The following is a 16,127-nucleotide window of genomic DNA, read 5'->3' as shown; positions in this document are numbered from 1 at the left end:
TTCTTTCAGAGAACCAATTTCAGAACAAACACAGATTGCTTTCTGCAATTTTAATGCAAAGCCCAAGAACATTAGGTGTACCTAAGGCATAAGTCAAGTAGGTATTTTCAATGAATGAAATAATTAAAGTAAATGCAAATTTCAGATTTGAATAATACAACAAATACTTCCTTAGACTTTCCATGAGTCAAACATCAGGCTGAGAGGTAACACAACTTAAAGCTTCACAACAGGGTATTCAGTTGAAGACAAAGTCATCTGACAACATGAACAGGAGTTTCTCCCCATACTTGCTTCAGGCTACTGTCACAGGAGACTATATTCTAGACTCTCAAAGCCAGCAGTAAACGCTCGGTGCTTTTAACTTTCTCACATAGTAACTCTCAGAAGCATAGTATTAACTATAAACTAAGCAGCAATTACACAGTATATTTATAAAAATCTGTGACTGGGAAGTGGAAAAGTATTATTCAGCTGTGTGAATGACCAAGAAAATACCAACATTTAATCTCATTTAAAAAGCACTCAACTATGTGGAGAGCTCATTAAAGCCATTATGGAACACATTAAAGAAACAGTATTTAATCATAAAAAGTCATTAACAGATGTTACAAAGATCCTTTAAAAATTGTTCTCACTTTCTTAAACTGGCTTTAACTGTGCTACCACTTCTGTCTACAGCAATTTCTGTCATTACATACCAGTCATTCATCAGACAGAAAAACACCAGTTACTCTGCAAACATCTGAAGGACAAAGCGGTGTGTGCACACATATATATACATACAAACGCACATGTAATTGTCTACATATCAGTTCAAGTAACACTTTTTCAAACATTGAGGAGTTCCAGCACTGAAAGCAATTATTTGTGTCATTCTAGGTATGAGGCAGTCCAATCAGTGTCATTACCTGATAATATCAGTCTTCCATTGCTCTCCTTCAGGACAAAAGCTGCGTACTCCCTCCCGGTAGAGCAGGGCCCGCTGCTCACTCAGTGCCCACACAACATTATTTCTGGATGTGACCTGTGACAGTGGATAAGGGCAGTCAACCTTTACTGCTCGGGCACAAGGACGATCCACACTCAGGCCTAGAAATCAAAAAAGGAGCAGTACTTTACAATCTTTGGGGTTTTGCAACTAAAAGGAAAGAGACAAAGCTACCCAACAAAATAAAATGGGGAGGGAAATATCTTTGATAAGCTAGCACTTTTCATTTGACAATTGTTTCCATTTTTTTTTTTTCTATAAATTATTAATAATTTCCTATGATGTAGCTGAGTTTATATTTTAAGAAATAACACACTGTATATCCTTCATTCTGCAGATGGAAGAAAAGTCCTGCCCTGTCATTTCTGTTCCTTTTCTCCCTCTAGTGTCAGTATCGGGAATCTCCATTTAGAAAAACGAGACTTGGCAGAAGCATCAAAGAAAAAAGCAGTAATGGAATAACTCTTGCCCAAAACGTGCCAGGGAGAGAGGCAACCTGACCTGAATAGGCGCAGCAGAGCAATCACTAAAGGACATGCCACAGTGTGTAGCACTGAAAGGAGGAGAGTGGGTCTGATAGATTTACAGGTAATTTGCAGACACTTATACACACAACTGGGAGGAACATAGCTTCTTCACAGCTACACTAAAGCTTGATTTGCATGACCACATATGAAATTCCCCAAGCAGACATATCTTTTGCTTAATCTTCTCGTGTTGCCAATGCATGAATAAACAGACTCACCTGTGTGATATTCTGAAATGACAAGAACACTCACATCCAAACCTCTTGAGCATACACGCTTTGTTATAGAAGTTTGTTATAGAAGGGCGATGAAAAGAATGAAAAGATCATGAAGAAACGACTATTACTGCTTGCCTCATGTTAACAAGACAGATACAATGAAAATGTATTTTTGGCATCAAAAGCAAATTTAGAAACCCAAGAACAGCAAGCAGAATGTAAGCTGATGTAACCAAACCAATCCCTCACAGGGAAGAAAAATATTGATTCAAACCTTCAGAGAGCCCTGTGTGATTGCCATCAAAAGTTCACTCTTTATCACCATTATCCATGCTTGCTGGCAATATGCATGTGACCTTGGGCAGGCCACTTTTTTTCTCTGTTAACTACTAAATATAATGGAACAAAAATAAGCGTAGAGTATCTTTGAAACAGTGCTGTGTATTTAAACAGGTTTCTTAATCATCAAGATTTTCTGTATTGTGCTACAGCAATTAAATCTACAAAAGAAAGTAGGAGAGAACTAGAATTAAATGGAAGATAAATAAAAATTTTAGTAGCCACTCTGAAATGTCCTGCTTCAGTGAGTCTTACTGTTTCTCCCTTACCTAGTCCTCCCCTTACTTCTCCAGTAATTCCTTCATCAGGTTATTTGTAATTTTTCCTTACCAACTCATCTCTCTGTGCAAAGCCGACACATCCAAGAGTCCCTGATACTCACTTCCCTTAACTCTAAACTCCATCCTTCATCCCAGCTCCTTGTATCTGGCCTGAATATTCCCTGCGTAATGACTTCCACATGCATCCTCTTCTGCTCACTGAAGTGGACAAAACTAAGGCCATGATTTCAAAGTTGCCACTGCACTCTTCTTTTTTCTGATTCATGCCTTATTCTCATCCAGTGAGAAGGTAGCTGTAAAGACTGCTGCTCCATAGCCTATTACATTCCTCCATTGGCTTTGTTTCTTCTGTCACATATAACACACACAATACCACCTAGTTCTAAAGCACTTTATGATCTTCTGCCTTAGAATACTCTTCACTACCAAGTGGTAACTGACCTCCAACAGATCTGTGCTTTTCAAAACATACAGCTTCTACATTCCCTTGCTCTTCCCCCTGTACCTGAACTGCCACTCTCATTACCTTCCAAAGCCTTTCTTAAAACACTGTTAAAATCCTTAAAGCAAGAAAAAAAAAACCAACAAACCAGTAACACACACTTAAGGTTCAGTGGTTTCAGTGCACTTTACCATTTTCAAGGCAAGGATATTATTTCAGTATTTTTTTTCAATAATTTTCCATTTATCTACATCTATCCCATACCCCTCCCATGTCATAAATGCTCTAAACTGCATGTATTCCACTTGGCACAGAAGGAAGGGAAAAAAAAGTGGCCAGAGACTGGCTTTTCCAGCCTCCTCATTACATGGAATCTCACAAATCTTTCCAACCATTTCTCAAGATAAAAAGGTTTCCTTACGTCCTGGCTGTGGATAAAGGTTTAAAACAAATTGTGATCATTCCATAGTCTTGAACTCTGATAATCTTAGCGTGCCAAAATTCAAAGAACCTGTGGTTAATTCAGGTACCTGTTTGTAGATACAGATCTCCATTTGTTCTGATAATCCAGGCAGTGTCATCACTCAAAGATACAAATACAGCCTGGGGTAAAGCCTCGTACCAGTGGCGTTTTCCTTTTATAGTTACTTTTCCACAAGCAAATGCTTTGTTAGTCTTCTGTTCAATCTTCCACAGAAGAGCCCCTGCAGGAGGAGTTAAGAGACAAGACGTTATCACTTACCAATTGTTGCGACAGAGACAACTGATTTGTCCTACCTACACCTAAACTAACATGAGGGAAAGGCAAACCAGTGGGATTAAACAGAAATGCAAGATTTTAAAAGGTTTGCAATTCCTTTTAAAAAGCATGACCAGGACAGTGCTGAACTGGTCTAGGAATTGCTGGAATGCATTCACCATTTAGAGAATGCATGATTTTTAAGGGTTTAAAAGCAGGTCACTTCTCAGTTGCACAATGATAACTAACAAACAAGTTCCATGTCAAAGTCAAATAAGCCTACTATTAAGAAAATTAAGTTCAAGGCTTGCTTCTACACTGGTTTGGTACATAAAGGAAAAGGGGTCAGCTGTAGTACTCTCACCTTTTACAAATACTTGTACTAAAGGATCACTTTTGTGGACCAGTCATGAATGACAACACCTGAACACATGTGCTGTCCCACACTGAAGTGGGCTGCACTATTACCTCCTCATTACACAGCACATCATGAGCAGACAAACGCAACTGCAGACATCCATCCTGAGTTTCTTCCCACACTTGAATTAGCTAGAATAGCTCAGAAAAAGACAACCAAATGGAACTCCACATTTAACTGCTGGTTATCCATGCTGCTTCATATCAGACCAGTACATTGCTATACTAAAATTCTTTGAATAACTCCACAAAGTAACATTTGGTTCAGTTTTGACCTTTGTGGTCAACAGACTCTTGTGTTAATGCATCCATGGGAAATTGTGGATGTTAGAAACTTGCATAGATACAATGAAGACGTGGGTGAGTTCCTGGAATTGAAGGATAATAAAGGCAGAGATACAACCATCTTCCCAGGAAACTTTCCTCTGAGCCACCAACACTTTCAGCCTAATCCTACCAAGGGCAAATGCCATACAGGCTAACCTGTTCCTTTTACTTTTCTTCAGGCATCTGCTTTTGACCACTGCAAAAGACAAGACACTGAGATAGAGGAACCTATGACCTCAATGAGGACAGCCACCCCTAAATTTTTTTTGTCCACAACAAAGCTCAGCTACAGATCATGTAGAACACCTTTCTTCTTAAAACAGAGAGCAAATTCGCCCCTAAAAAGAGAAGGGATATTGGCATGTGCTGTTAGAGATGACAGGGCAAGAAAAGTAGTGGCAAGACAGGAGACTAAGTAAAGAAGTGTCTGATAAATCTGCTTTTTCACACCTGGAACATTTGGGAAGGCCAAAAGTGATGCAACTTTATAACCAAAACCCACTTTGTTTTAATCAACATAATCCTCATTCCCAGTCATCCAGACCAAACTCGTACGCAAATGTGTCAAAAATCAAAAGGGTTATTTTTGTAAGTTTAAAAAAGTTAAAATAATCTACACACTCATATGCAAAACCAATTCTACATAGAAGAGAGAAGAGAAGAGAGGAGAGGGGAGGGGAAAGGGGGGAGAGGAGAGAAAGATTTTAAATTTGGGAATCATAAGCAGCTCAAAGATTTTTTTCATAGACAAGGATGTCTCCACTCATCTCTGCCTACCACTGAACGACTGCTTCTGAACATCATTTTCATCAGTTGAAAACATCCCCAAAGTGCCACATGAACCCATAAGAAAGCCACTTAAACCAGAACCTGGTATGCTGAGACAGTGAAGATGGATGTGGTCATATCACCTAGTATGACAATTCTTTTTAAAAAGCAAAACCCAACCAAAGGAGCCACACTACTCTTTACATGAGACAAGCCCCAGACAATCAAGTTTCTGAAGAGAACATATTAAAAATCTCCCAACGAACTGTTTACATGGAAATCACTTACACACCACATTGCATCTGTAACCTCAGAAAAGTTACAAGTTTCACTGAATGAAGTAACAGCCATTATTAAAACCAAACAAACCCAACCAACAAAGCGACCATAGCCTGTAGAAGTTCCACATTTCTAAGGCTGCAGAGAAGCAGAAGCTAACCCACCTGAGGGGGAAACTGCCACTTGCTGGACACCATCCTCGAACTTCTGCCACCGCAGCCCTGCTGCGGGAAGGGCGCTGCAGTACAGACTGCCTCTGTAGTCCAGGCACCAAATGTACTTTTCTGAGACCACCAGGCTCAGGATGCCATAACCAGGGCCAGAGTATCCCATCCAACTTTCTGCAAACTAAAAACTGTGGAGTTAGAACAGTGCTAGGTGTCTCCACATTGCAAAGAAAATGGCGATGTAAGCACAGCAGCTCCCTTATTTTGAATTATTTTTTTAAAGCCAAAACCAAGGTTTTTTAAGGGTCTTCATCAATGAATAAATTTGCCTTGTGTAGAATAAAACTACATCTGTCAGTATTCCCTAAAATATAATGTACTACAAAATAAAACTGCTAGAACAAATGTTTTAGCAACAACAGCAACAAAAAACAAATCCTCCCCACTGCCATCTACCTTCAAAAAGTGAGCAATTTTCTTATCTTAAAGAACATATACTTAATGGACGTGACATCTGCAATCAAAAGTACATTAAAATGTACAGTCTGCCTGTGCTCATCACTTCATAGACAATGAGTAATTTCCTGGAGTAAAGGGAGCAAGACAGTTGGAGTGCAGAGAAAGCTAAATTTCCAACTCTAGTACTCTGCATGGTGCAGAGGCCACTAGTGCAGGAATCTGGTTTACAGACTGCTATCTTGACAGCCTGCACAAGCAGAACCCAAGTATTGTAGGCATGACCTATAACACAAAGTTTTTCTAAACATTCCAGAGTATAAGAACACCATAATCCAATACTAAAAGTCTTCTACGCTTTGGTCTGCAGTCATCGTTACTAGGTAGGCTTGTCACTCAACCTTCATCAACAAATACTTGGTTAATCTCAATACAAGGTTGTTACAGATTTTAGAAGAAACAAAATCCCAGTCCAGGACTGTATTGTCCTCTTACGACTTCTCTTAAAACTCTCAGTGATCTTGGCAACTTTGCAGATTTTACAATTCCTACAATTCTATAATCTGTATGGGAATTACTATTTCTGGAAATGTTCACCCAGAAATTAACAAATAAAAGTAAAAAAGTCAACATTTGAAATAGTGCTATCTAGGGCACAAAGAAAGACTAAGCCTTTTTTCAAGTATTTACAGGCAAAATAATCTTTGGCAAAACATCTTTGCTGGCAACACAGACAGTGGCATTGAGTGCACTCTCAGCAAGTCCGCCAGCAACACCAAGCTGAGTGGTGTGGCTGACATGCTGGAGGGAAGGGATCCATCCAGAGGGACCTTGACAGGCTGGAGAGGTGGGCCCAAGCCGACTGGGCTGGGCTTGAGAGCAGCCCTGAAGAAAAGGACTTGGGGTGCTGGTGGATGAGAAGCTCAATATGAGCCACCAGTGTGCATTTCTTTTTAAATGCTGCAATTTTGTATTTTAAATGAAGTGAAATACATATACCTGATCAGATTTTAACAGCACCATTTCATCTAGGCTTATCTTGGCCACATCCTGGGAACCAGGGCCAGCACCTACATCAGGCACGCTAGTCTCTGAGGATGAATATGGTAATCCATGTCCATAAATATCTTCTTCATCACTTGAAGCAGATTTCTCAGTCTTACTTTCATGAGTGTCTGTTACCCATTCAGCAGTGCTAGTACTAGATTTAGCTTTGATTGCACTTTCAAAATTCCATCCAGAAATGGAAGTGTTATCTGAATAAACATCGTTAGAGATGCCAAAGTGGAGCACAGAAGGATCAGACAGAGCACTGTGTATCAGCGAGAGCTGCTGCTGTTCTTTCCTACCAGTTTCATCAGTTTCCTTTGGTGTAAGTGAAGCCTGATCACCAAGTACACTGTCACATTCCAAAAACATTTGATCTGTAAGATCTGGCTCTTCAAAAGATTTTTCAGGATCCTGCAGCTTCATCCTACCTAATTTTTCATCTATTTTACACAACGTAGGAAAATCCTGCTCCTCCTCTTGGCTCAGCTTTCCCAAACAGCACTCAGAAACCACACTACCATTATGTTCACCATGAACACTGCTAGTCAAGTCTTCTGGGAGCGTTAGAGGAGAGACAGCTATCTCAGTATCTACAATAGTTGAAGTACCCATGCCACTGTCACTGTTTGGAAGTTTCTGTAAATCAACCATATCTCCACTTTCTTCATTAATTAGCACACTTGCAGATTCAGGAGACTGTAGAACACTGAAAGTTTCTGAACCGTTATCTTCTTGCAGTATCGTATGGGACTCCACACTGAATATGCTTTCCTGATCTGGAGATCCAGTACTCAAATGATCAATGCTGCCACTCATTAGGCTGGAAGTCATAGAAATGGAGTCTGCATTCAATGAGTGTGGACTATCACCGGAAAGCTGACGCTCATAAATCGGTATACCTTCCAGAGAGCTGTGGTTTTTCCTGGTTCCACCTTCTGTTCTCACAAAAAAAAACAAAAACCAGGGTGAAATAATATTAATAAAATCTCATTACATTTAAAAGCACAGCAAGAAATAAAAATATTTTTATCACTGGAGGAAGAACAGGGTTAAATCTAAATTTTGACGTACCCATTTTTTTCAACTTCAACACTAAATGACACGTGTAAACCCAAAAAATTCCTCATGGTAAAATACTCTAAAGTTGTAGCATTGATATATTGAACAATTAAAATAACCAAGTACTCACACTATTTCTAACAAACTAAAAAGCATGACCAAGAAAGACTAAATATCCTAAATAGGATACACAATTCCAAAATAAAACTCAAAAGATAATCCACTCGATGTTACCATTTTAAGCAGGTTTCCAAAAGGCAAAACAAAGTTAAAAGAATTTTAAAAACAGATCTAAAAAGACTTAAATGTATCACTTGCAAAATAAGGTTTCAGATTAAACATGAACGGCCCACCGCAACTACCTAAATGCTCTCAAGAGCATGACAACAGAAACAAAGCACGTCAAATACACACTCCCGTGTGAAACATTAAATGTCGTATGTTCTAATGAGCAGTGGAAGGGAAAGTTCTGCTAGACTTACCTTGTTTCTTCTTTTTTCTCTTTTTCACTTTAATTGGCTTTACAATCAGTTCTTGATCAAAATCTTCAGAGCTGATTGTGCTGAACCGTTGTGAAGAAAGCTGACCTCCTCTCTGAGCTTCTGAAACTTGGTCTGCACATACCATAAAGCCAGAGCTACTGTCCACAGAATTTACCGAACTGCTCCTGCTTCTTGATTCACATACTACCGAGCAGACCCTTTTTCTGGTTTCGTTGCTCAAATCTCCCACTCTACCAAAACCTTCCTCTGGTAATGCTAGAATTTCGAGATCATCTTTCACTGAAGAGTCACTTTTATCACCAATAACTGATGAGGAAGTAACCATTTTTTTATCTGCTTCCACTGAAGTGCTAGGTGACACAGATGAACCTGCTGATAACGGAGTCAGCAATTTAGGACTGGTATTTGCTAAAGGATTTGGCAATTTTGAATTCACATCTGAAACAGACCAAAAGAGAAAGAAAAGTATAAATACTAGTGGGTCAAGTAAGTAGGAGTATAGTTCTTGGAGGGTGTATTGAAAGAAAAGGAGTTTTATGCAATGGAAAAATATTCTAACTAACTTCATAACATTTTTTTTATATATATATATATATAAAACACACACACACTTCATTAAAGTAAATCTGTATTAAGTCATGCTAGTAAAATCAATTCCCTTCAAATTCCTACTAGCAGACTTCTGAGTTTAGGATTATGTATGAAGAACAGCACAGTTGTTCTGCTGGGAAGACCCAACTGTTTCACACACTGAAGTGCTACCCTGTATCTTCCGACCTCTTCATTCAAACATTCAGCATACGGGGCGCGGGGTGGGGTTAAGAAAAAGAATGAAAATTTACCCAATAAACCACTGTGATAATTAGAAGAAAATATGCTTCAAGACGTCTCCTTTCAAACAATGCTTGGAACTTAAGATTAAAATAACGAAAGTTTGGCAATAAAGAACTACTAAATAATGGAAGTTTGGGAATAAAGAACTACTTAAGTGACTAAAGCCATTGCTAATACGCAATGGTAAAGGAAGTTAGGCTCTCTAACATTCAGTGACACTTCACAGCATGCTTAATAAGCATTTGGCTAATACGAAGCTAAAATGGAGTATGTTAAATGCACAAACAGATCTCTGTGAGTGTAATATACTGTATAGAGGTGTTTAAAATCTTTTATGATTGAGAAATCAGCCAGCACCATCATTAAGGATGTACTACTAATCCATTTTAGAGAGTTTTGATAACACAGATGCTGAACTCAAGATGGCAACAAATAAGAAAATCAACTATTGAGTTATTTTTTGAATTCCAGTGAACATTCTTTGGAGATTTTGCCACTTCTTTCTTTTTCATCAGTGGAAGACCAAGATTTAATCTGGACTGTGTGTGGTGACAAGAATCAATACATTCAGGTGTCTCCAACCCAGACAACTGAGAGTGAGAAGTCCAAGAGGTAACCATGATCAGGAATTGAGATTAGTTCAGCATGATGATTTAGAATAAGGTCTCTAAGGCACTGATGAGACATGCTTGGCTAGGACAATACTGATCCACTCTCCACAGAAAGGGAATCATAATTAATTTCTCAATGCCCCAATTCTCACTGCAGCCAAACCAGAAACTCAGGTGAGCAGATAAATCAGACCTCCAAATAGAATTTGCAGAAACAGGTAAGTAACTGTACAGAACTTGTTAGGTTTTTACAATAACCTGAAGGGTTTTGTGTGGGATTTGGGTTGGGTTGTTAGGGGGGTTTTTAATATTCAAAAAGTACAATAGGCATCATGTTTCATGAGGTACATACTACACTTTGCTGATCTATACAAACCTATTGATGACAGTCCTTCAGGTCTACTTGAAATTCTTATAATGTCTCTATCTCCCTTTAAGAGAAAAATCTCATTGTTGGTACAGGACACAGACACGATATCACCATATCCTTCCAAGCCACCAATCAAAGCCTGTAAAGAGTCAACAAAGAAAGAAGTAATTTGCATCGAATTAAGAGCATCATCTTGTCTAAACAGTGTGCTAACAGAAGTGTTCATTGCAATTTAATCAGCGTACATAGTTAGACAATAAAGATTGCATCTTATTAAAAAGAAATAGAAAAAAAAAAATCAGGAAAGTACCCTTTAATCACAGTGTAGCTCATTTTAAAAATAATTTTAGTTTCATAGATCTATTAATTTTCTCTGTCCAAACAAGCAACGAAAATACAAGTTAAAAAATATACAACGTTGTGTCAGGAAAGAACCACAGTACAAATGTTTAGTAACATTTGGACAAAAAGATACTAGCTTGTATTCATTTTCATATGAACTTTTAAGAAGACTAACTAAAAGCTCACTCTGTACCAAATAAAATGTTGTACGTGGGTTTTTGCAGTACATGAACAGTAGTAGAAAGGAGAAAATAAATAGTTCCACACACATTTTATAAGTCTAAAACTTGTTTGCATTAATTACTAAATCTTAGATTTATGTACACTTCGACAAGTATCAGAATTGATTATGATCTTAACACCTGGACTTAAAGCTTTCAATATATTTAAATATAACTTAGTTTTATATTATATATATTATTAGATTTATATTATATATACATATTGAGCTAGCTTGTGAGTATATCATTGTAACGACAACTTGAACAGGGAGAAAATAACATTGTCTTTGTTAAGTTTATAAAAGTAGAATGGGTAGCCCAAAGGGAGTGTTATGGCATAGCATGACTAAAAACAAGTAAAACTAAATATTCACCCACAAGATTAATCTACCTGATTCACAGTGTCTAGTAAGTAGATGCTGTATTCATTCCAAGTCAGTACCCATCCTTCTTGGAAAAAGCACGAAACAAGACCAAGGTGTTTCTCTGGGGAGCTGTAACATCCTCTGTCAGGTGGTTCCAAACGAGGATACAGTTCAAAAGTTTTTATTCCTCCAGCAAATACATCTTTCAATATGAATGTGGCCTGAACAGCTCCATGAACATCAGACTTCCAGAGACGGAGTCCAGGTCTGGCAGCATATAGTGTTATGTCACTTTGTTTACATAGGCCAGGTATAAAACATGCTCCAAATTTGCCAGTGCTAAAATGAAGAATTAATTTTAGAAGTTATATACTCAACTTAAAAATAATTTTTAAAAGTAATGGCACAAATTTACAACTGAAAATTGTCAAAACCAAAAATTATGTTCTTTGATTATTCAGTCAAATGTTTGAAGTACAAATTTGATTACAGTAAGACAAGAACAGTGCTTCCAAATAAAGCTTTCCCTCAGCTTTAGATGTCAGACGCTACATCTCTTAGGCACGTTCATACTCCTAGTATGCTTCACAGCCTTAATGCTACTTTTTGCTCATCTCAGGAAGATCCTATTATGCAATCATCTTTCTCCTAATTAATAAAATCCAAGCAAAATACTACAAAGTAGAATAGATTACAATAGAATAGAATTAATCAGGTTGGAAAAGACCTTTGAGATCGAGTCCAACCTATCACCCAACACTATCTAATCAACTAAACCATGGCACCAAGCGCCCCATCCAGTCTCTTCCTAAACACCTCCAGTGATGGTGACACCACCATCTCCCTGGGCAGCCCATTCCAATGGCCAATCACTCTGTGAAGAGCTTCTTCCCAACATCTAGCCTAAACCTCCCCTGGCGCAGCTTGAGACTGTGTCCTCTTGTTCTAGTGCTGGTTGCCTGGGAAAAGAGACCAACCTCCACCTGGCTACCTTGCTAAGAAGCAAGGAAAGAACCTCAGTTGTTAAAATATTCATTTCTCATGGATAAAACACCATCACTATGACTCAAGAAAACCCCTCATGCATAGCATGGTCCTTGGTATTCCTCTTACTATTTCATAACCCCAAAAAGCGCATTATAAACTCTTTCAAGAGTAAATTTACACTACTTCCAGTCATGCTGTTCTAAGACTGGGTTCTCTCTTCCTTCATATTTGAGGGATTACACAAGACAAATTCCAAAACTCATACAAGAAGCTCCTACCCTTCAAGCCAGTGGTTGCTACACAATTTCCCCTTTAATTCACTTCAGTGTATAAGATAAATTGAGATGCTAACTTTCTTTTTCCGTCAGGTATTACCTCACCTATGAAATGAACCTGATTACAATGCTTGCTCACACTAAGCCACAGTAAACCAACAGGGAGTGCTGAGGGAGTTTAGCAATGATTTTAGTTTAAATTGTGAGACAACATCCTAAAATATTTCTGCCTAACAAAATGCTCTGAAAACACAATTATAACATACTTCCAACCATGTACTTTCTAAATAGGTAGAAATGTCATTTTTTGTCTGAGTTCACATAGCTACTGTAACTAACTTTTTATGAGAGGACTGCTGCACTCTATTAACTTCTCTGCTTAGGTCACCGTTTCTGTAATCCTCTCTGAAAAGCTAGAATTAACAGATATGCCCACATCAAGATTTTACAAGGGTTACTTTTTTCTGGGCTGTGTTCCAACTTGCTTGACAGATTTCTCTTCTGTGTAAAAAAGTAGAGTCCGCTGTAAAGTTGAAACAAGCAGCACTTTCTGGTTGTAATCCAGCTGGACAATTGAAGATGGCTCTTCCAATACAAGGCTGGAGTTGCAAATACCCTTTTAAAGATACATGCAATTAACAACAGTAAAACCTTCTAAAAATAAAAAGTAATAACTGACAATTCAAAGAATTAGTATGCCAAAGAAAGAGAACACAAGCTAACAAAAGCTTTTGAACTACTGTATCACAAAGTTCACTTAATGCCTTTATGCAGGCAAGAAGGAAGTTCAATTGTATCACAGTGGCAGACCATGGAATTCAATTTCTCTTGGAACATTAGCTAAGACATTTCACTTGAAATCAATAGAAACCTTAGGATATTTTCTTCCTTCTTTTCCACTGCCAAGTCACACAATGTTGAAATAGTCGTTACATTTGTCAAATCACATGACAAACAGCCATAGGTAAATCAGGAGGGCTGTTGTCTAAATTCTAATCCCAGGTAGAAATTCAAGTAAATATTTAGTTTGTTGATGTCCCAGGTTTGTATTTAACAACACATTACAAAAATTCTAGTCACCAAGGAGAACCTAAATATTACTTTAACTCTACACTCCAGACTGAGATGCTGAACAATTAAAAGTACTTCTTTAATACACCGAATCAGCAACAGCACATCTTTCAAAAGTATCATTACAAACACAAGAGAAAGTACTGTCTGAAAGATGAAAGAAGATATGACACCTATTTCACACAGAAGCATGGTATCAAGAGAAGGATTCATCACTTTTAACATGGAAAAAAAGAAAAGGCAGTTGTAAAGGATATCCAATGGCTGTCCTACTGGGTGTGTGCGCAGCTGGCCAGGTGTACACACACCCATAAATCAGTCCAACTAAATAAATGATACTAAGCAATTTACTAACTGCTAAATATTTAAATGCATTCTTTCAGAAAATTGTAAATGGGAATTAAGGTCTCTATTACAAGCTCACCTGGTCCAGGTCTAGGGCAGAGTAGACAATCTTCCCTTTGTCATCTCCAGAGAATAATTTCATTCCATTGGGACTCCAAGCTAAAGCTGTAATGCTACTTTTGTGGATTCCAGCAACGTTAAACCTCCGAAGCTGTGAAACAATAGCAAAGCAATACAAGAATAAGGGGAAGAGAAAATGGAAGTGACTTCAACTGATAAGCTGGAGATCAAGTACAAATGTGCACTCAATTCTAATTTTTATTCACCATGAAACAATCCTAAACAATCCAAAAACTGCACCACCAAATAACTCAGCCAGTTACTTACAAGTGAGAATTTCTCAAAAGCATTTTTGATTAAATACATCTTCTATCATGAAAAGCATGCTTTAAGATTAGTGCTTTTGTAAGATTAACATATGAACAGGTATTTCATCAGGCAAAATTCTCTGGTTTTCACTATTCTAAAGAATCACAGTAACTCTCTACTAGGATTCACCATATTAAACTTCATGGAAGTTTAGCCAAATGCAAAGATTTACCTGTTTGTTTCTTCCAGGCAATGAAGATACAAGCTGAAAAACTGCAACCCGACCTGAGGCTGTTCCAACAGCAACCAGATCATCAAAACAACTCAACAGCTTTACAAAAGTAATAGATTCACACTTCCCCTGTTGAAACAAACCATACATAAAACTTGGTAAGTTAATGGGCAACAAATAGCAGCTCAATACTGAGCAACTCAGCTTCAGAAGAGACAAAAGTAAGAGTATTTACCTCAAAATTGTATTTTTTCATCTGGTTTAAATGCCTGCAGTAGAGATAAAGCATTCCAATGCTGCTCCCCACAGCAATGTAGTCTCCATTGGTATCAAGCGCTGTGAGATACACCACAATAGAGCGAAAGCCTTTTTGGATCTTTGTAGGAATGGCATTGAGAAGATAATACAAGGGACAAAATTCCTTAAATATAACCGGTGAAGCCACAGATGCCATAGCAAGCTTCGGCATCAGCACTTTTAAGGCCGAAATAAACACATCTACTTGACAACATAAGGAAGTCTGAAAGACAAAAGCAAAAGACGTGTAATTTAATTTCACTGGAGAGAGTAAATGGTTAACAGAAAACTATCATTTAGCAAGTAGAGACATAGAAATTCTTAGGGTTTACTTTGTATACAGAAAAAGCAAGTTAAACTCCTCTAGTGAACGTAACTTTTTCTTATAAGAATCCTTTTCTCAAGAATAAGTTTATTGCTTAGTTTCAGCCACTATCCAAGGATATATGGCAAGCACTAAATATGGGATAACCCCTTCTTGCAGCTTTGAGCTCGAACTCGCATTCAAATGCAGTATTTCTTCTTATCTGGCGAGTGAAAGAACTATAAGGGCTCTGACAATGAACAAATCCATGCAGTCTGTTCCTTCATCTGTCTGCAAACTCTACATTCAATCCTCCCAGTGCTGAGAGCATGGGATATTCACCATTCCAGACAGTGCTGTAAGATCAAAGTGTCCAACTCACCTTTCTGCTCAATTCCTTAATGCCCTGCACCCCAAAAGAAACATGGTTTAGAAACAATTCAGTAACAGCTACATCTGCTATATAATCAAGTAACATGGAAGAAATATAAATAGTGTGGAAAGAAAAGCACATTGCAAAAATGATAGAAATCCCAGTTTGACAGACACGGGAAAATACCCATGTAGCAAATTAATTTAGAAAGATGAGGAGCAAACAAGGAGAAAAGTACCATATGCTCACGTTTCCTTTTAAGGTTAAGCAAATAATTTCATGCCAATGAATGACACTGTAAATATATTTATGGGAAAATTCTGGTGTCTTTCTAAGAATAACAAAGATTTTGTTTGCCTTCTTCAAGGGAAAAAAGAAAAGTAGTCAAAACTCCTCGTAGTACTGGGATCTTCAGAAAAAGCTGATATGACCATGTGGTACATCAAATTATTTTTATAATTTAATTAAACCCAGTAATTTTTCTCATCATGGGGTGACAGCCTTGACAAGAACCTCTCCTATGAATGGACAGACTGAAAGAGTTGGGGCTGTTCAGTCTGGAGAAGAG

General features: G+C 37.9%; 1 protein-coding gene across 3 annotated transcripts in view; it reads right to left on the bottom strand.

The window, feature by feature from the left end:
• TECPR2 (tectonin beta-propeller repeat containing 2) overlaps positions 1 to 16,127 on the bottom strand; it is a 44,574-nt gene that overhangs the window by 24,799 nt on the left and 3,648 nt on the right. For all 3 annotated transcript variants that reach the window (XR_010989957.1, XM_068160147.1, XM_068160148.1), the window contains 11 exons: positions 14,821 to 15,105; positions 14,586 to 14,714; positions 14,064 to 14,195; positions 13,027 to 13,184; positions 11,333 to 11,645; positions 10,385 to 10,517; positions 8,543 to 9,001; positions 6,951 to 7,936; positions 5,493 to 5,676; positions 3,329 to 3,502; positions 912 to 1,092 (listed from right to left, as the gene is read on the bottom strand). Coding sequence is in view for 2 of the 3 variants with exons in the window: in XM_068160147.1 (XP_068016248.1) it covers positions 912 to 1,092; positions 3,329 to 3,502; positions 5,493 to 5,676; positions 6,951 to 7,936; positions 8,543 to 9,001; positions 10,385 to 10,517; positions 11,333 to 11,645; positions 13,027 to 13,184; positions 14,064 to 14,195; positions 14,586 to 14,714; positions 14,821 to 15,054 (3,083 nt within the window). In the remaining variant the exon portion in view is untranslated. The remainder of the gene's footprint in view (positions 1 to 911; positions 1,093 to 3,328; positions 3,503 to 5,492; positions 5,677 to 6,950; positions 7,937 to 8,542; positions 9,002 to 10,384; positions 10,518 to 11,332; positions 11,646 to 13,026; positions 13,185 to 14,063; positions 14,196 to 14,585; positions 14,715 to 14,820; positions 15,106 to 16,127) is intronic.

The sequence above is a fragment of the Melanerpes formicivorus genome, unplaced genomic scaffold (assembly GCF_026170545.1).
Source record: "Melanerpes formicivorus ecotype bairdi unplaced genomic scaffold, bMelFor1.0.p_v2 SCAF_48, whole genome shotgun sequence".
Classification (NCBI taxonomy): Eukaryota; Metazoa; Chordata; class Aves; order Piciformes; family Picidae; genus Melanerpes; species Melanerpes formicivorus.
This window is presented reverse-complemented; position numbering and strand designations above follow the sequence as displayed.